Raw genomic sequence first — 21393 nt, forward strand, 5'->3', positions numbered from 1 at the left:
TAAAAAACAAAAGAAATAGTATTTTTCAATTCACCTACTACAAGTACTGTAGTGTAATTTCTTTATCAGGAAAGTTTAACTTACAAATGTAGAATTATGTACAAAAAATAACTGCATTCAAAAAATAAAAATGTAAAACTTTAGAGCCTACAAGTCCATTCGGTCCTACTTCTTGTTCAGCCAATTGCTCAGACAAACAAGTTTGTTTATATTTGCAGGAGATAATGCTGTCCATTTCTTGTTTACTGTATCACCTGAAAGCGAGAACAGGCATTTGCATAGCACTGTTGTAGCCAGCGCTGCAAGATATTTATGTACCAGATGCCCTAAAGAGTCATATGTCCCTTCACACTTCTACCACCGCTCCAGAGGTCATGCGTCCATGCTGATAACTGGTTGTGCTCGATAACCATCCAAAGCAGTGCGGACCCGATGCATGTTCATTTTCACCATCTGAGTCAAATGTGACCAGCAGAAGGTGGATTTTCTTTTTTGGTGGTTCGGGTTCTGTAGTTTCTGTATCAGAATGTTGCTTCTGAAAGCATGCTCTACATCTCGTCCCTCTCAGATTTTGGAAGGCAATTTAGATTCTTAAACCTTGGGTCGAGTGCTGTCGCTATCTTTAGAAATCTCACATTGGTACCTTCTTTGTGTTTTGTCAAATCTGCAGTGAAAATGTTCTTAAAATGAACAACATGTGCTGCGTCATCATCCAAGACTGCTATAACACGAAATATATGGAAGAATGTGGGCAAAACAGAGCTGAAGACATAGTTCTCCCCCAAGGAGTTCAGTCAAAATTTAATTAAAGCATTATTTTTTAGCGAGCATCATTAGCATGGAGGCATGTCCTCTGGAATGGTGGCCGAAGCATGAAGGGGCATACGAATGTTTAGCATATCTGGCACATAAATACCACACAACGCCGACTACAAAAGTGCCATGCGAATGCCTGTTCCCACTTTCAGGGGACATTGTAAATAAGAAGCAGGCAGCATTATCTCATGTAAATGTAAACAATCTTGTTTGTCTTAGCAATTGGCTGAACAAGAAGTAGGACTGAGTGGACTTGTAGGCTCTAAAGTTTTACATTGTTTTATTTTTTGAATGCAGTTATTTTTTTGTACATAATTCTATATTTGTAAGTTAAACTTTCATGATAAAAAGATTACACTTCAGTATTTGTATGAGGTGAATTGAAAAATAATGTTTCTTTTGTTTGCCATTTTTACAGTGCAAACATTTGTAATAAAAATAATATAAAGTGAGCATTGTCAACTTTTCATTCTGTGTTGTAACTGAAATCAATATATTTAAAAATGTAGAAAAACATCCAAAAATATGTAGTAAGTTTCATATTCTATTGGTATTCTATTGTTTATCAGTGCAATTAAAACGGATTAATCGGGATTAATTTTTTTAATCCTGATTACTTTGAGTTAATCACATGCATTAACTGCGATTGAGTGCCCTAGTGTAAACATTACAGTAGTGTAGCTTGTACTAAACGGACATTAAGTGTGAAAAACAAATATATCTTGAACATCAAGGAACACAGGAACACAAAAAGCAACTTTCAGGAGGGTGCAAGATAAAGAAAAGCAGCCTGACAAAAGGGTCAGAGCTGTTCTTAATCAGGACCTGCTTTTCCTGCTCCACTCCCTGGTGTGAGAGAATTACTCTTATTGTACCCACCCACCAAATGCCAAATCAGTGCAAGTGCAACTACCTTAATATAAAAAGAAAAGGAGTCCTTGTGGCACCTTAGAGACTAAGGTTACTCTGTTACGGCTGTTACTCTGAAACCTACCTTAACATATGCGCCCAAGTTCCTGTCCCAGTTATGACACTGCTGAATTTAGGCCTGAAGGCTAGTACTTAGCACTTTTGTACACGAGAAGAGTGCTAGTGGAGGTTCTTATGAAGAAGCGTATAGGACTCAGCAGCAGTGCTGCTTTTGTTGCTTCTTTTGAAAATTTTCAAGTTAAGATACATTAGCAACCCCTTAATTGCAGCATAAGTATGGTTCAAGCATCACTGAGAATACTGCTTTCACAAAGCCAGTCTTCCATAAGGTTTGTAAGTAAACAACATACAATAAAGCATGCTGGATTTTCAGGATACTTGCACCCCAAACACAGAGGCCCAAGTGCCTCCAGAATCTGAGAAACAGGTCAACAATATAATTAACTGAAGGGAATAAGGAAAAACCTACACATACAGAAAGCAAGGCTTTCAACTCACTGCATAACACTTAGTTTTACTGATGGAGCGTACCACAGGGTTGGACTGTCCCTGTACTATAAGTCCGGCACATAGACTTCCCTAGAGACAGAATTTTATAGGGATTCTAGTCCAGTTCCATTCTTGACCTAACTTGAGTCTCTTCAACCCCATCACATGGGTAAGTGGTCTGGTACTAAACCTCTCAAAGTGTTGTGTTCCCAGCATTTCTCAGATGCTCCATTCAGAGGATAAGCAATGTCAGCATTTGAATGTTGCAATTATCTCTCTCCTATCACACTGGAAAGAGATAATGGAGCTATTTCTATTTCTCAAAAAAAAAAAAAAAAAATCAGGAGGTAGGGGAAGAGGGTGAAAAGAAAAAAAAAAATACCGAAATGATATTAAATTGCTGATCTACAAGCGCAACTTGTGTGTGAGGCACTGAGTAATGTACAAGAACGTTGCAAACCAACGTATGATGGTGCAACTGCATGCGTTGTGGGGAATCCTAAGTCAGATCAGAAACAGCAGCTACAGTTTTACATAGATTACTTGAAGGTAGATCATTTTTTCCTATTAGGTTAATACAAGTTTTCATTAATGTCAATAAACCAGTAGGTTTGGTAGACAGCCAAACCAAGTGTTAGTAGGCTTCCTAAAGCACTTGACATTGATAATAAGGTAATAAAGCCATATTTCACTAACATTTTTCAAGTTAAGATGAATGATTTAATACGAGTAAAAAATACTTACATGTGGAAGGAGATGTAAAAAAGCATCTCCACTCAGAGTCCCAACAGCCAGTGACACAAGGAAACTTAGAAGAAACTTGAAAAATACACGATTCATCAGCGGTATCAATATAACACCCAATAAAGAAAGAAAACTGATGATGGAGATTGATATAAGACCACCAATCCAAGCTGGTAAGAGAAATACAAAATATATCAGATGATGCTTGCTTTCTTCAAAACACTGATTTAGACATTAGTAACTAAGAAAATCCCCAGGATAAGGGTGTCTAGAAAGAACTCTTTGTACAGCATATAGAAAAGTCAAGTATCTAAGAAAAAATAATAGTTTAGAATCTAAATATTTATATTAGCTATAAAAAGAAGCAAATTTCAAGTGCGAATGATTGTTGGTAAGATTTATTCTAAATTTAAAAAGAAATTAAAACCTACCTATTTGCAAAGAATAGCTTTTTGGAGGGCTTTCAGTCTTTTCACTAGCTGCATGGATTACGCAGTGTTTGCCATCAATCTGGTTAATAATTGCTGGACAAAGATAGCTGAATTCTGTAGCAGTCAACAATACTTGTGTGCTTATTCCATGAGACGTCATCAGTTTTGATACATTGAAGCACTGCAGAAAGAAAAACCCTGTTTAAGATTAATAAGAACAGAAGTACTATCATATCCTAGAAAAACTTCAAGAGCAGTCCAATACCAGTTCAAAATACAGTAGCACCTCCCTAAAATAGTTAAATCAATTTTAGCCAAGGTCGGTCGCTAAGCTTGGTAACAAGCTGACTTCAGCTAAATAAACTTTTGCAAGTTTTATTCTGAAATAATTGTCAATGCACAGGCACCAAAACAGTTAAACCTATCAGTTCACACCTTTTGTTGTTTCAGTTCAAATTTGTGCGTAGATGGAAGCAGCCTCTATTCACTACACCCTAACCAAGAGGATACCCATCACTGAAGACACTGAAATCGAATCTCCCTCAAGATTCTATCCTTTCTTGTGCCTATAGTACATGTTGCATACACCTAAGGGAGGTGGACAACGCTAGCAGTACATTTCTCGTTCCATGGGCTAGCCTCAGCCTCCGGACTCGAGAGTTAATTGGACAACATTGCCAGCTGGATGCATGAGCTGACTCATTCCTAATTGAAGGAAGACAGAAATCATGCTGGCGGAAGAAGGCTTTCTTATGAGAGGCTCGTAATAAATCTTTTCAATCACATCATTTCGATCGAAAGCCATGTTCTGAACATGTTTCTTCCTGCAACTATCTTTGTACTCCACACTACTTGCAGTCTTTAAAAGTCTAGTCATTCCTCTTTAGTAGGGCTGCCAGCCTTGTTTCTCCTCTGCTTGTGAAAAATGAAATATGCCTCAACACTGAATTCAGAACCTGTGATTATGCACGCACACACACCCCCTGAACTATTTAGCTTAGCTACCTCAAGTAGGGTAAATAGACTTCAAAGAGGATCTGCTGATTTTTAAAGCCCTTAATGGTGAAGGATTTGGCTGTAGGAAAAGCTCTCATTACAGTGGTTTTATTTAGTGACACCAGCCAGCAGTTCCATGAGCATCCCTTTCCCCTTTTAAAAAAGAAAGAGAAAAGACATTTTATTTTCATTTGGGTTTGCCTCTACAAAACCTCCCCCACCTCTTAAGAAAAGAGGTAGGATCCAGCACTCAAAAAAAAAAAAAAAAAAGGTATGTTTGTGATTGAATTTTAATAATCTGTGCAACAGTACCAGTGGAAGGTAGTAGTGGGGTGAATATATACATATTACTTTAACAAAAACAAGATACTTCAGAATTAATTGGACATAGTCAAAAACAAAAGCCTTCTTTTGGGGAAAAAAGCCTTACATTTTACAGAAGAGGACACTGATGACAGCTACCATGTCCTTACTAAAGGCAAGTTTACACTACAGCACTACATCGGCACAGCTGTACCGATGCAACTGTGCCACTGTAGTGCATCTGGTGAAGATGCGCGATGCCGATGTCTCCCATCAGCAGTGTTACTCCACCTTAGCGAGAAGCAGAAGCTATGTCAGCAGAAAACATAGTGCCAGTGGGGACAGCGTGCAACTTGTGTTGCTTGGGATTGGGGGAAGAAGAGGGCTTTTTCACACCCCTGAGCCACATAAGTTATATTGACTTAGATATCGCTTAGGTAACGTAGACCTACCCTAAGAAGCAGGAGAAGTTAGGATAGGAAGAAACTTAGTCTGCATTGAAATGAATGGGAAAAGCATTAAAGACACTGAAGGGTTTTTTTTTTGTTTTGTTTTTTTTGTTTTAAGTTTCATTACACTTAAGGCTTCCAGCTAAATTTTATATTATTGTCAGAATGGTTTCAGGAATATCTCAGTGCCCGTATGTCCCTTCCATGCTTCAAGCCCCTCGTAGATCCCATCATTCCCTCAGATCATCTGCCTGTCCAGACCTCAGGTCCATCCCACCTAAACTTCACCTTCTCAAAACCATGCTCCAACTTGAAAATACAGGGTAGCAGCAGGGAAGTGGAAGTGAAAGTGAAATGAGAGGATTATCATTTTTCAGGGACAGAGATGCAAGTATCTACGGCAGCTCTAATTACAGAAATAAAGAAAGCGCAGACAGCAGCTTTCACCAGAGAATGAGAATGTTTTACAAAGGTGATTATTTTCCCCATTTTAAAAGGGGAAAGTAAGGCACAGCAAGACTTATTTGCCTGATCACAGAAGAGTAAGCCAATTGCAGAGTGGTGAACAGAATTTAGGGCTCCCAACCTCTAGAATACAAGTTTATACCAGATTACATTTACCAAAGATGATTAGTAAATATACATAATGAAACTTGCATAAAATCCATACTTAAGTTCCAAGGCCTCTCATTGATTTCTATGTAGGATGAATTACTTTCTGTCCATGAAGGAGGAGTGCTGGGGCAGAGACGGGCTCCACCTTATGAAGAGAGGGAAGAGCATCTTTGCGAGCAGGCTGGCTAACCTAGTGAGGAGGTTTAAACTAGGTTCACCGGGGGAAGGAGACCAAAGCCCTGAGTAAGTGGGAAAGCGGGATACCGGGAGGAAGCACAGGCAGGAACGTCTGTGAGGGGCGATCAGCAGGTTATCTCAAGTGCTTATATACAAATGCACAAAGCCTTGGAAACAAGCAGGAAGAACTGGAGGTCCTGGTGATGTCAAGGAATTATGATGTGATTGGAATAACAGAGACTTGGTGGGATAACTCACATGACTGGAGTACTGTCATGGATGGTTATAAACTGTTCAGGAAGGACAGGCAGGGATGAAAAGGTGGGGGAGTAGCACTGTATGTAAGGGAGCAGTATGACTGCTCAGAGCTCCGATATGAAACTGCAGAAAAACCTGAGTGTCTCTGGATTAAGTTTAGAAGTGTGAGCAACAAGAGTGATGTAGTGGTGGGAGTCTGCTATAGACCACTGGACCAGGGGGATGAGGCTTTCTTCCGGCAACTCGCAGAAGCTACTAGATCGCACGCCCGGGTTCTCATAGGTGACTTTAATTTTCCTGATATCTGCTGGGAGAGCAACACAGTGGTGCATAGACAATCCAGGAAGTTTTTGGAAAACGTAGGGGACAATTTCCTGGTGCAAGTGCTAGAGGAGCCAACTGGGGGGGAGCTTTTCTTGACCTGCTGCTCACAAACCGGGAAGAATTAGTGGGGGAAGCAAAAGTGGATGGGAATTTGGGAGACAGTGACCATGAGTTGGTTGAGTTCAGGATCCTGACGCAGGGAAGAAAGGTAAGCAGCAGGATACGGACCCTGGACTTCAGGAAAGCAGACTTCGACTCCCTCAGGGAACGGATGGGTAGGATCCCCTGGGGGACTAACATGAAGGGGAAAGGAGTCCAGGAAAGCTGGCTGTATTTCAAGGAATCCCTGTTGAGGTTACAGGGACAAACCATCCCGATGTGTCGAAAGAATAGTAAATATGGCAGGCAACCAGCTTGGCTTAACAGTGAAATCCTAGTGGATCTTAAACATAAAAAAGAAGCTTACAAGAAGTGGAAGGTTGGACATATGACCAGGGAAGAGTATAAAAATATTGCTCGGGCATGTAGGAATGAAATCAGGAGGGCCAAATCGCACCTGGAGCTGCAGCTAGCAAGAGATGTCAAGAGTAACAAGAAGGGTTTCTTCAGGTATGTTGGCAACAAGAAGAAAGCCAAGGAAAGTGTGGGCCCCTTACTGAATGAGGGAGGCAACCTAGTGACAGAGAATGTGGAAAAAGCTAATGTACTCAATGCTTTTTTTGCCTCTGTCTTCACTAACAAGGTCAGCTCCCAGACTGCTGCGCTGGGCATCACAGCATGGGGAGTAGATGGCCAGCCCTCTGTGGAGAAAGAGGTGGTTAGGGATTATTTAGAAAAGCTGGAGGTGCACAAGTCCATGGGGCCGGACGCGCTGCATCTGAGAGTGCTAAAGAAATTGGCGGCTGTGATTGCAGAGCCATTGGCCATTATCTTTGAAAACTCGTGGCGAACAGGGAAATCCCAGATGACTCGAAAAAGGCTAATGTAGTGCCAATCTTTAAAAAAGGGAAGAAGGAGGATCCTGAGAACTACAGGCCAGTCAGCCTCACCTTAGTCCCCGGAAAAATCATGGAGCAGGTCCTCAAAGAATCAATCCTGAAGCACTTACATGAGAGGAAAGTGATCAGGAACAGTCAGCATGGATTCACCAAGGGAAGGTCATACCTGACTAATCTAATCGCCTTCTATGATGAGATTACTGGTTCTGTGGATGAAGGGAAAGAAGTGGATGTATTGTTTCTTGACTTTAGCAAAGCTTTTGACACGGTCTCCCACAGTATTCTTGTCAGCAAGTTAAAGAAGTATGGGCTGGATGAATGCACTATAAGGTGGGTAGAAAGTTGGCTAGATTGTCGGGCTCAACGGGTAGTGATCAATGGCTCCACCTCTACTTGGCAGCCAGTGTCAAGTGGAGTGCCCCAGGGGTTGGTCCTGGGGCCGGTTTTGTTCAATATCTTCATAAATGATCTGGAGGATGGTGTGGATTGCACTCTCAGCAAATTTGCGGATGATACTAAACTAGGAGGAGTGGTAGATACGCTGGAGGGCAGGGATAGGATACAGAGGGACCTAGACAAATTGGAGGATTGGGCCAAAAGAAATCTGATGAGGTTCAATAAGGATAAGTGCAAGGTCCTGCACTTAGGACGGAAGAACCCAATGCACCGCTACAGACTAGGGACCGAATAGCTAGGCAGCAGTTCTGCGGAAAAGGACCTAGGGGTGACAGTGGACGAGAAGCTGGATATGAGTCAGCAGTGTGCCCTTGTTGCCAAGAAGGCCAATGGCATTTTGGGATGTATAAGTAGGGGCATAGCAAGCAGATCGAGGGACATGATCACCCCCCTCTATTCGACATTGGTGAGGCCTCATCTGGAGTACTGTGTCAAGTTTTGGGCCCCACACTACAAGAAGGATGTGGATAAATTGGAGAGAGTCCAGCGAAGGGCAACAAAAATGATTAGGGGTCTGGAACACATGACTTACGAGGAGAGGCTGAGGGAACTGGGATTGTTTAGTCTGCAGAAGAGAAGAATGAGGGGGGATTTGATAGCTGCTTTCAACTATCCGAGAAGTAGTTCCAGAGAGGATGGTTCTAGACTACTCTCAGTGGTAGAAGAGGACAGGACAAGGAGTAATGGTCTCAAGTTGCAGTGGGGGAGGTTTAGCTTGGATATTAGAAAAAACTTTTTCATTAAGAGGGTGGTGAAACACTGGAATGCGTTACCTAGGGAGATGGTAGAATCTCCTTCCTTAGAAGTTTTTAAGGTCAGGGTTGACGAAGCCCTGGCTGGGATGATTTAATTGGGGATTGGTCCTGCTTTGAGCAGGGGGTTGGACTAGATGACCTCCTGAGGTCCCTTCCAACCCTGATATTCTATGATTCTAGCCTTTTACTTGAAGCAGAAAAATGTAAGCCTACCTGGAATAAGTTCAGCAATATGCATGTTATATAAATGTTAAACTTTCAAAGAGTACTATTTGTTTTTAAATTTTTTTTTATCTACCCTTTTCTACACCATAAGAAAACGTAATTGTTTTCCTATAATAAGCATCAAAAACTTTCACATACTTGTGTCAGACATTAACTAGTCTTAAAATGTTCTCCTAAAGAGAGAAACCAGAAAGAAAAAAAAAAAATCAAATATTACAACTCAGTGTACAAACCAGAATGCATAACTATTCCACACACACACCTCTTGCATCAAGATTCCTAGAAGTTAAATGAATGTCTCTGGAAGACAAACCATACTAACACACTTCTAATGGGGATATGCCCCCAAGAAGAGTACAGAACACTAGTCTCACTTCTTGTGTATTTTGGTTTTTAAATGTATAATACATGTAACTTCCTCTTTCCGATTCCCTTAGGGAAAGAAGTGATTCATTAGTTTTTCCATTAACAAGTAAACTCACACTGCTGCTGTCTGTGACATTCATGGCACTGGGGCTGGTTAGACTTATATGAACAGGCTTCACTTCTCTGGTTTCTGAATTCTGTAACATAGGATTGCCATCTGTAGCAGTGGTGTTGGTATATGCAGTTATTTCCATAACAGTGTTTTTGTTGCTTATCAAGTTCTGCTTGTGCTCAGCGTTTTCTATTCTTTGTAATTCCTTTGCCTGACCATTACTAGGATCTTTATTTATACCACCAGATTCATGATTTGGGCAATCTGTTCTCTCTAAGTTTTTGCTTAGCATAACATGGTTATGATGAAGATGATGATCATGATCGTGATCATGGCCAATAGTGATACTTTTCACTTTATCTATTCCTATGTTTTGCAGCAACTTTCTAAATCCTTCAATAGTCAAAGTATTGTTCTCCCCATAACGTTGGAAAAGTTCCTGAAGGTGATGCTTCTGCATAAGTGCTGCTAAGTCAGTGTTGACACCAGCTGCCTTATCTGGAATTAATTTCTCAGAGGTCTGTGCAACAGTAGCCAGCTCTACTTCATGACGATGACTTTTGCAGAACAATATGGAAAATGACAAAAGAAAGGTCATCAGAAGCTCATTCTCCATTGCAGCTTCCTATAAAAAAGGAATGACAAAAAAAAGTTATGAGACAGCACATATGTGCTGTAGTGCAACTCACTGTCTAATTTAGCTGACCTGAATTATTACCAGAAAAGGTGCCATAGCAAGAGGAATATCCATCAATTGAAACCTGGCTTATATTGGTTTAGCTTGTTGGTAAATTTACAAGAGGCAAGCTAAACCAACATAAACCAGTGAGAGAGCATCATCACGCAGAAGTTCAACTAGTTTAACGACACTGGTTTAAAGTTAAATTGGTGCAACTGTGTTTAGACCAGCCCTGTAAGATAGCGTTTGACCAAACTCAACATTGCAGTAGGGGGAACTGTGCTGCTGAAGATTTTAGAGCAGTGGCAACCCAGTTGAAGAAAACTGTTGATGCCAATGGGTTTGGGGTATGGGAGGGGCTCAGGGTTGGGGGTGAGGGCTGCGGCTGGGGATGAGGGGTTTGGGTGCAGGAAGGGGCTCTGGGTTTGGGGGGGCTCAGAGGAGGGGCAGGGAATTGGGCCACAGGCTTACCTCAGGCAGCTCTCTGTCAGTGGCACAGCAGGGGTGCAGAGGCAGGCTTCCTGCCTGTCTTGGGACCACGGACCACCCTGCACCCCGGAAGCGGCCAGCAGCAGGTCTGGCTCCTAGGCGGAGGTGCGCAAGCTACTCTGCGCAGCTGTTGCCTGCAGGCACCGCCCTCTCCAGCTCCCACTGGCCACAAACTGGCCAATGGAAGTGCAGAGCCGGTGCTGGGGCAGCACACAGTGCCCAATGCCCCCCCCCCCCCCCCCCCCGGCAGGAGCTGGACCTGCTGCTGCCTGCTTCTGGGGCGTGGTGTTGGAAATGGTAGGACTAGCCTGCCTTAGCTTGGCAGCACCACTGACAAGACTTTTAACGGCCCCGTCGGCGGTCCTGACTAGAGCCGCTACAACCCAGTCCCTTCTATTCCGCAATCCAGTTCCGGGTCGTGACCCATGGTTTGAAAACCCATGTTTTAGAGCAATGGAAAAGCAAGATCCTGAACTCCTCATCATTAAGACGTCATGACATACCTAATAAGAGTTAGAGCGTGAATTCATTTTGTACATACCTTAAGACTTATTGCTACATTTTTCCTAAGTTATACCTGTAGTTTAATTTTGATATAATCTCAATTTTTCGTAAATGGTTGTGTAGTATTGCTGGGAGCTATTAAAAATTACCACATTTCACTCCAAAGGTGCAGACAGAGATAAACTGGTATAGAAACTATATACAAATGTAAGTTTTAAAGTGCCTTTGGTTCTTGGACCAAGAAGTTGCTATAAACATTTGTAATGTTTCATACAAAAGGGAACCTTTAATTGTCAAATGCAGTATTTATATGCTGCCTAACATTTTAAATCAGTATTATGTTGCAGCAAAGACTATACACATTTTTGAAGCCTGCTATTGCAAATAATAGTTGGTATGGGTACTTCCCCCTTTTCATGTTCTCTGTATGTATAAAAATCTTCTTACTATATGTTCCATTCTATGCATCCGATGAAGTGAGCTGTAGCCCACAAAAGCTTATGCTCAAATAAATTTGTTAGTCTCTAAGGTGCCACAAGTACTCCTGTTTTTACCACCTAAATGTACAGTTACTTCTGTGCTGATTCCCACTAACTATAATGAAATGCCATAAGGTAGGAACTACAGATTCAGGCCCTTAAATTCTGATTTTGAAAACACTTAAGCTTGTGCTTAATTTTACACATCATGGGACTACTCAGATGCTTTGTTCGAAGCCTGTGCACGAGCATTTGCAGTATCAGAATCTTAGTTTACAAGCAGTAGACAAAGTGTTTACTTCATATTGTGAAGAAGTTGCCCCATATGCTCCATGGACCCTGAACACAAAATACTCAGTTAAATTTCCCACTGACTATGAACAACAGCACGTTCAGTTAAGATTTGTACTTCAAAATTAGTGTGTCCAGCTCTTATCAATCTAATGCAACTTTTCTCCAATTATCTCCAATACCCCGGACCAATCCCCTACCGCATCTGGTCCATTTCTAATATTAAACAAATTGCGAAGAGGTGAAGCCAGCCCTGGACAGATGTGCGACTAAGACGACACATTAATTGCACATATGATAAACAGCGGCACCGGGGCTTGGGGCCTATCAGTGGGTGAGTACGCTAAGGCAGTGCGAAGGCAGATCCGGCCCAGCTCGGAGGACACTGCTCCCCTCCGTACAACTGGAGTGTGGGGGGCCGGGATCCCCACGCGGGCAGCCGGCTGGCGGGGCACTTCCCCAGGCAGGAGACCAGCCTCCGCCTATGCGCCCTGCTCAGGCATCGCCCGCATGCCGGGCGGGGCTCGGGGCCGGGGCTCGCGGGCCGGCCCCAGTAGGAGCCAAACAAGCCCGGCACAGGCGGGCGCCATCCCCACCAGCCCACGTGGCCTCCCCGGGGAGTCACGGCCGCGCAGGCCCGGCCCGGTCCCGCCTCCCCTCACACCGCTCCGGCGGGGACAATTCACCTTCTCCTGCAGCCGCCCCGCGCCCCGGCTCCTCAGCGCACCCCCGCCGCCCTCTCCCCTTCCGGCTTCGTTCCCAAGCCCAGCGGCCCAGGCAGAGTCCAGGCCCGGCCCGCCGGGCAGCCAATCAGGATGTAGCGGAATGTCACGGGTTGACTCCGAACCAATGGGCACAGGAACCGCGGGCCCCGCCCCCTAGCGGCGAACGCAGGCCGCGCGCCGGGTGGGCGGCAGTTGGGTGTGCGGCCCGGGTTACGCGAGCGCGCTGCCCCGTCCCGTCCCCACTGGTGCCTGCGGGGCCCGCTCCAGGGCGCGGGGTTCGGCTGCTCAGTCCCCCTCGGCAGCCGTGGTCGGGGCCAGGGCTGGAGACCCCGCGGAAGGCGGAACGGCCCCAGCGCCACTGGGCTGGGCTTAGAGGGCGGCCCGGTGTCGTGCCGCGCCCCGGCGGGGCTCAGAGTCCCGGCGGGTGCGGGGGAGAAACCTGCCTGGGCGGCGTGTCGGCTCGGTGGGGCGGCTCCGCTCGCCGCCCGGCTGGGGAGACTGGGCAGGAGCGGGCGCTGGGGAGCCGTTGGCGGCTGCCTCGCTGCTGCTCAGGGCTCGGAGGGAAGGCCAGGCGCGCGGGCAGGGGCGTTATAAGGCGCGGGGCGACTCGCGGTGCCGGGGGAGCGGCCGGCGCGTGGGAGCGGCCGGCGCCTGCTGATCGCACCCTCCCGGGAGCCAAAAGACCGGAGGGGGGAAGCCGCGGTCCAGGCCTTGGCGTGCCCGGAGCCGTGGAGTGCGGCTCCGCTCCGCCCCGCCCTGCTGGTGGGCTGGAGCCAGGGAGCTTCTTCCCGCCGCGGCGGCTGGAGCTGCTGCTGGTCCCTGGGCTGGAGGCTGGCTGCGGTGTCACTCGGGTCCCAGTTCCCCATTTGTCTTGGTAACCCTGGGGGCTGGACTGTGTGCAGTTCAAGCTGAAGTGGGGGTACCAGGCACGTGCCTAGTGGGCCGCCTGAGCCGGGATGCGGCTTTCCCCAGTTTAGATCCACACCTCCCTGAGGCGGAACCGACTCTGACAGCTCCGCAAAGCCTGACTTCAGCGCTGTGATGTCTGCACAGCCTGTGTGGGGCATCTCAAGTGGGCTTGGAAGAGTCCCCCTCCCCTCCAAGCCCTAGTCATAGTTTTAAGCCGTGGCTGTAATTTATTTTCTAGAATTTATTCTGACTGTTAGCTGATTATAACTCTAAAACAAGTTGACCTAGACACATCTATTGTGTTTTCTTGAGTTGTGTGTGCTGAGGAGAGGTTCCTTTTAATCTTTTTGGGAGGGTGGGATTGTGGGGTGGGGGAAGATTTAGGTGTATAGGGTGAGGGTTTTTTTAGTAATGGCTTATAAATATTATTTATAAACAATCTTAATAAATATTTTATCAGTTCAGGGCACCCGCACCTGTATTCTCTGTGGTCTTTCAAGGGCACCCAGTCTAGGCTCCTGAATCCTCAGCCATCTCCTCACCTGGGCAGAGACCGGCATCTCTCTCCCTCCTGACTAAGTTTTTCCCCCAGGCTGCACAATTCCCTGCCTACGCTATGATATCACCAGCAATCCAGACTGCCTGAACAAGTCAGCATCTGTGCTTTGCTTTCTCTTCAAAGGCTATTAATGTAATTGTTAGCAGTTACAAGTTACCACACAGCTCTTGCTAAGAAAACACTTTTTTCTTAAGGTAAGAGCATTACAGAGAAAACAACAAAAAATCTACCATCATGCTAATAAGCTTAGCAGAGATCACCTGTCCAGTTCCAACAAAGGCTGTGGTAAAGGAGTTAGTCCTTCAAACCACCTTGGGGTTTTTCCGTCCTTACAAGTTCATAACAGCCTCAGCTCAGAATAAGCATACTGAACAGGGCAGATCAGCCTTTTTCTTTATAAAGCTTTTGGGCCTTTGATCTTCAGATTCTGGGAAACAGGTAATTAATAGACAATGGTCCCTTCCTCAGGGCATAGCTTCAAAAGTCTGGATTTGTGCATAAAGATATTTGCATTAACCTTCCCATAGCTACTTCCCAGGAACTCCACATGTAATGTCCCAAATTACCATTCTTGTCTGCCACGTTTAATGCAGTCTGTTGATTTTCCAAGTGCACAATAATACATTATATTTGCATTTAATACAATGGACTGCAAAGATACTTATCGGGGTAGCTGTGTTAGTCTGTATCCACAAAAACAACAAGGAGTCTGGTGGCACTTTAAAGACTAACAGATTTATTTGGGCATAAGCTTTCGTGCATTAAACACCACTTCTTAAGATGCAGGTAGTAAAAAATTACAGACGCAGGCAATATATTGACACATGAAGGGAAGGGAGTTACCTCACAAGTGGAGAACCAGTGTTGACAGGGCCAATTCGATCAGGGTGGATGTAGTCCACTCCCAATAATAAATGAGGAGGTGTCAATTCCAGGAGAGGCAAAGCTGCCTTTGTAAGGAGCCAGCTACTGCCTGTCTCTATTCAAGCCCAAATTATGGTGTTAAATTTGCAAATGATACTTAAACTTAATTAAATAATGCTTTTCAAGTATATTGTAGGAAATTGCCATATCTGTCACATCTCCCTCTGTAAAAATTGAGTGTAACTAGTGTGCTTGAGCAGCATCCTGGGGAACCCTTGACTTATTTTGTGGACAGGTTTATTCCCTGGACTTGGGTGGCAGGTTTGTAGAAATTTTGGTGGTGCCCGGAATGCCCAGAGCCTGCCCCCCCCCGAACTCCGCCCCCCCCCCACCTGCCTAAGGCTCTGTGAGGGAGTTTGGGTGTGGGGAGGAGATCTGAGATGCAGGCCCTGGGCTGGGGCAGGGGATTGGGGTGTAGGACGGTTGAGAGGTTGGGCTCTGGGATGGAATTTGGGTGCTGGGTGCAGGCTCCAGGCAGGGGCAGGGGTTAGAGGTGCAGGAGGGGGTGAGGGTTGCAGGTTCTGGGATGGAGTTTGGGTGTAGGCTCTGGGCTGGGGCAAGGTGTGGGGGTGTAGGAGGGAGTTTGCAGGTTCTGGGAGGGGATTTGGGTGCAGGAGGGGGTGTGTGGGAAGGGGTGGGGGTACAGGCTCTGGGACAGAGTTTGGATGCAGGCTCTGGGTTGGGGGTGCAGGCTTTGGGAGCGAGTTTGGGGGTAGGAGGGGTTGCGTAGGGAGGGGGTGCAGCCTCTGGGAGGCGGTAAGGGGTATGGCACGGGGAGAGGACTGCTATCACATGTGGCTTCTTTCCTCCCCTGCTGCCTCTCACCACAGCCTCGGTAGTGGATGGGGCTGCCCCTTGCCCGGCGTTGGGCAGGATTGGTGGCTGCGGGGGGCGGATCACAGGGTTAAACACTCACAGAAGCCCCAGCAGCTGCTCAGGTGGGTGAGGTCCACTCCAGCTGTCTCCCGCCAGAAGCCTCCTCGGCGGTGTCTCTTCCCGGTGGGTGCAGGGGGAGGGGAGGGCTGCCAAGCATGAGTGCGCCCCCTCCTGAGGTTTAGCAGCAGCAGCCAGCTGCCTCAGCCTGCCACCAGCACTGCTCTTGTGCTGTGCTGTAGCCGTAGGCAGCAGCAGGCAGGTGAGGCAGAGCCCTGCCCCTTTCATTCAGGCAGGGACCTCTGGGTCAGCAGGGGGGACTCTCTGGGGCCTGGGTGAGGCGTGCGAGGGGGCAGGCAGGGGCCAGGGGCTGCTCTAGGCAGGGCCAGGGGAGAGACCGAGCTCCAAACATTGGTGGCGCAGGGCCCCCAGCCCTGAATGTTCCTGGACCCCGGGCACCACAGGCCCATGCAACTCGCCATCTCTATCCCTGGATGGTGTTTCTGACATGACCTTTATAATTTCACATTTCAGCGATTCAGATAAACATTCTGCTGGCCCAGGATATATCCTTCAAAAAAATCTATTGAGTCTTTTGATGTTTGACAAACATCCTTCATGATTTCTCTCCTTAGAACCTCTGAGCTCTTACATGCCCTTCTTAACCTTGTTCCCCCAAAATCTTTGGGTGTGAATTTGAGACCTGATCCTCAGATTCCCACATCCCATGCAGCTTTTAGGGAGTGTGTGTGGTGTCCCTTTGTCCCTCAAGGGGTCAGCTGCCCCACTGCCCCAGAAGTAGCAATTCTTTGGACCAAAGGGAGTAAGGAACGGCTTCCTCCCTATGAAATGAATTTCAACCTTGCACTGCTTCTAATAACAGGGGGATTGGGCAAGACAGGTTCTTCAGACCTCCCCTACAGCCAAATTCCTTTATCCCATTTCCCAGAGGTCGGGGTCCAGGTACTCGAGTGACTTTACCTCAGCTTCTCTTAGGGGAGGGGAGGAGTATTGATCTCCTACCTCACTGGGGTGGTCTTTTGAGCCTCATATGTAGAGTCAAGGGGAGCAGAATTTATTCTCCCATCCAGCTTAAGTCTTTTAAATTTTCACATACCATCAGGCAGTTGGAGACTGTGGGAAGATCTCCCTACTCCCTCCTGCTGGTAACCTTTGTCGTCTCTCAAGCAGCTAATATAAGAACATAATGGCCATACTGGGTCAGACCAATGGTCCATCTAGCCCAGTATCCTGTCTCTGACAGTGGCAAGTACTAGAGCTTCTGGGGGAGTGTACACGGCAGATGGAGTGATCCACCTGTTTTCCCCCTTCTGGCTTCTGGTAGTCAGACGTTTAGGGTTGCCCCAAGCACAAAGTTAATAGCCATTGATGGACCTATCTTCCATGAATTTATCCAGTGCTTTTTTGAACCCAGTTATACTTTTGGCCAACACATCCCATGGCAAAGAGTTCCACAGGTTAATTGTGAATTGTGTGAAAAAATACACCTTCTTGTTTGTATTAAAACCATTGCCTATTAATTTCATAGGGTGACCCCTCTTTTTTGTGTTGTGGGAAAGGGAAAATAACACTTTTCTATTCACTTTTTCCACACCATTCATTATTTTATAGACCTCTATTGTATCACCCATTAATCATCTTTTTTCTAAGATGAAGAACCTTAATCTTTTTTGTCTCTTCTTGTATGGAAGCCATTCCATACCACTGATCATCTTTGTTGCCCTACTCTGAACCTTTTCCAGTTCCACTGTATCCTTTTTGAGATGAGGTGACTCGAGCTACACTCAATATTCAGGATGTGGATGCACCATAGATTTATATAGTGGCAGTATATTTTCTTATTATTTTCTATCCTTTTCCTGATAGTTCCTAATATTGTTAGTCTTTTTGAACACTACTGTGCATTATTGACCTGAAGTTTTCAAAGAACTATCCACATGAGAAGGGCAAACATAGTGTGACACCCTGGCACCCCACTGTTTACCACTGTCATGTAATTAGGATATGTTTTGTACAAAGTATGCCTTGTGAGGTATCATTCTAAAAGTCTTGATCTGCTAGATAGTAATATCTTGTTGGATTGTATGTGCTATAGTCAAATGTGAAATTATGCAGGTTGGCTCTGCAAGTGTTACTGAAACATGTTGTGAGATTGAAAACACCCACAAGCAGCCTTTCAGTTACAACAGTAAAAAGGCCAAACAATGTTAATGTCTTATTGAAGAAATGCGCACAAGGATTACTCCAGGAACTGTGTACAATAGAAACCTCTCAGAGATAGCACTACACAATGGGAACTGTTTGACCCAGTTCACACCAAAAGAGCTTTCCAGCAAGTGGGAAGAAGATATAAAAGGGGGAAAATGACATCATGATGGTATCTCACTCTACTTACAACAACACACCTGGAAACATCTGAAGGGCAAGGACTGAACTGTGGGACGTAATGGTCTCCGGCTAGAGGGATTTTTAGCCTGTGTGTGAAAATGTGGGGAAGCCAAGGCAACTTGTGCCTTAAGAATCTGCCAACCTGTTTATCACTCAGGGTAAGAATTTGCTAATTTATATCCTACTATCTAGTGTGTGAAACTCAGTTTGCAGTTATGCTTATTTACTAATGTAATCTGCTTTGATCTGTTTGCTATCATTTCACTTAAAAATCTATCTTTTGTAGTTAATAAACTTGTTTTTGTTTTCTCTAAAACCAGTGTGTGGAAATTATAACTTGGGGCAAAAAGCTGTTGCGTATCTCTCTCCACATTGAGGGAGGGGGTGAATTTCAATGAGCTTATGCTGTATAGTTCTCTGTGCAGCGCACGATGATACAATTTTGGGTTTACACTCCAGAGTGGGAGTGCACTCGAGTGCTGGGCAATTCCTTAGCTGAGCTTTCCTATGCAGAGCTGATCTCAGCATCTGTGAAACTGCAGCTGGGTGTATCCCTACTTGTGTGTGTGCTGGAAAGGGGCTTGAAAGCCAGTCACAGCAGCACAGTATAAAGGGAACCCAGTCTGGTGATCAAGTGGGCTCAGTGGTACCCCAGTTTCAAGTGTCATCACAGGGGTACCTAAATTAACCAGGTCACATCTTGAGCCCTTGGTAGGGTATAGGCAGCATGTCCTAGGTTTTTGTGGGTAACAATGAGCTCAAGCAACAAGGAGGGAGGTTAATGGTGATACTAGGTTGATTCTCTACTATGATAGAGAAAGGGGAGGGCTCTGCAGAGAACATTTAAGAGCTTGGTGTTAGAGATGTTACGTTTCAGTTGATGGCTGGACATCCACAAGACGGCAACAGGGATAGGCCACAATTTGAGTCTGGAGGGTGAGAGAACAGATGGGCAATTAAGAGATCAGATGTGTTAATGTAAAATTGAAGTCACCAAGGATGCGTATGGGAGTGTGTCCGGAGAGGAAGAGAGCAAGCCAGAAGTCAAAAATCAGAGGAAAGTGAACATTGAAGGCATAGACAGCACTCTCACCATATTCCTTTTGGATAAGATTCAGGGTGCGGGTGTTAGGAGGACTTTATAAGAGAAAAGGACTGCTGCAACAGCACTGGATGGAAGAGCTAGAGGTGGTAAAGTATGAGAGAGGTCACAGATGGCTGTAGCACCATGGAGCGGTTTTGCTACTGCCATAGAGTCTAAGGGGAGAATTCCTCCCTCCACCTAAAACCCCTCAGGATCTTCTCTTGCAAACCTAGCTAGTTGGTTTTGGTGTAGGACAAGATTTCCCCCTTAAAAAGTGCAAAAGTTTAATGAAATTGCAGAAGTGTAAAAAGAATCAAGGACATGAGGAGCTGACTCAAAATGCTCAGTCCAAGGAGTTCAAATAGATCAAGGGAGGATCTATTCTAGTGATTGTCATAACTTTAATATTAATGTGAAGATGCAGCATTGCATCAGCCTGTAGTGATGGAATGCAGCAAGGGGAAAAATAGGGAGAGAAAAGAAAAGTTTCCCAGAGAGGGAAACTTTTACCCATAGAGGGCCATAGCCAGCCAGCCAGCCAATCAAATGCTACATGTATGTACATGCAGAGTGGGTTGAGTTGGTTAGGGGAACATCACTGGTCTCCCCACCTATTCGTTTCAGGATGGAATCTGTGTAGTGATGTTAAATAAAATACGGGGAGGAGCTCTTCCCATAAATTTTTGAAATTTCTAATACAGCATCCTGGATTTTAGAAGATTTAAATACATTTCATCAGTAGACATTTTGGGGCACTACCTATGGAGCTGGAGAGAGTGCATCTCTCTCCTTTTCCTCTCCTGGTAAAGGAAGGGAGACAGTACGGTGGGGTGCTAATCTCCTTGTGGCCCTTGGAGTGCAGAAGGGGCCAACAACTGGTAGAGATTTTTCTTCAGAGGAAAGGAGAATAAATGGAGATTCCCAATTGGGAATCTTCTTTTCTCTCAATGAGGTGCTGTTGCAGAAATTGCTTGTAGTGATGGGATGCCTCAAGGTTGAAAAATGGGGACAAAAATGTTTCCATGTAGTAGTTCCCAATCCAGGAACCAGTTTCTCTAACTCCAGATTCCCCTTAGTGGGGAATCTTAATTTCACCAGCACTTTGACCCCAAGTGAGCCCACAAGGTATGGTCCTCATTTTTACACTCTGTTACTGCTGAGATATCAATATTGATGTATAGTTGCATGGTTGTTGTAGCAGTATTGGTCCCAGGAAATTAGGGAGACTAGGTGGGTGAGGTTCAATAAAAGATATTACCTCACCCACCTTGTCTCTCTAATACCGATGTATGGCTTTGTGAGAATTCAAAACAGGACGAGGAATTAATTGAATTTTAAATCAGTGCTTATTTTAGGTTGTTTTGGAGTGTATAATTCATACAAAAGAAATCCAGCCACCAGCAATTTAAAGGAGAACAGTCTATTCTCATTAATTAATGTAAAGTTGAATTACATAGCTTAGGTCCAAAAGGGCTGTGGGGAAGATACGGAAACCTCGGTGTGTGGCAAGTTTTAGTTCTGCATTTAACACCCAGATTCTACCCAGCAAGACCAAAAACCAGCAGTAAAAGGAGCGCCTGTACCCTGTCCGGAAGTTTGCTGTTAAGGCATAAACCCTTCGCATGCTATGGATCTGTCAGTTATCGTGGCTAACTTTTTCTCATTAAACATCCAGTTGTTGGAAACTGAACCCCCCCCCCACACACTAAATAGAGAATTTCAAATTAAACCAAGTGTTTAGCCACTTTATTTCTTTGATAAGCCTCCAAACGCTGGCTTGGAGATCAAGGATAATGAGGTTCAGAATTTCCATTTCGAGTATATAACACAAATACCAGATGCACGCACAGACAATGGTAACAGAGAATACTAATGTTTTGTCAAGTGAACATATTTGGACTAAATCGATCATCTCCACTAAAGACTTTGCACTCATCCCCCATCATAGCAATGAGCTCTCTCCATTATTCAGATGTAGGTATGATAAAATCTAAGACTAATTACCAGGGGTCTCAAACTCAAAT

At 45.2% G+C, this 21393-nt stretch overlaps 1 protein-coding gene across 1 annotated transcript in view; it reads right to left on the minus strand.

Annotated features, from left to right (window-relative positions):
• SLC39A6 (solute carrier family 39 member 6) overlaps positions 1-12641 on the minus strand; it is a 31571-nt gene extending 18930 nt beyond the window's left edge. Inside the window, exons 1-4 of the mRNA XM_077810849.1 lie at positions 12573-12641; positions 9449-10069; positions 3411-3591; positions 2980-3149 (exon numbers count right to left, since the gene is read on the minus strand). Of these exons, the coding sequence (XP_077666975.1) occupies positions 2980-3149; positions 3411-3591; positions 9449-10060 (963 nt within the window). The 5' untranslated portion in view covers positions 10061-10069; positions 12573-12641. The remainder of the gene's footprint in view (positions 1-2979; positions 3150-3410; positions 3592-9448; positions 10070-12572) is intronic.
• Between the last annotated feature and the right edge of the window lie 8752 nt (positions 12642-21393).

This window comes from Eretmochelys imbricata, chromosome 2 (genome assembly GCF_965152235.1).
Source record: "Eretmochelys imbricata isolate rEreImb1 chromosome 2, rEreImb1.hap1, whole genome shotgun sequence".
NCBI classification, from domain to species: Eukaryota; Metazoa; Chordata; order Testudines; family Cheloniidae; genus Eretmochelys; species Eretmochelys imbricata.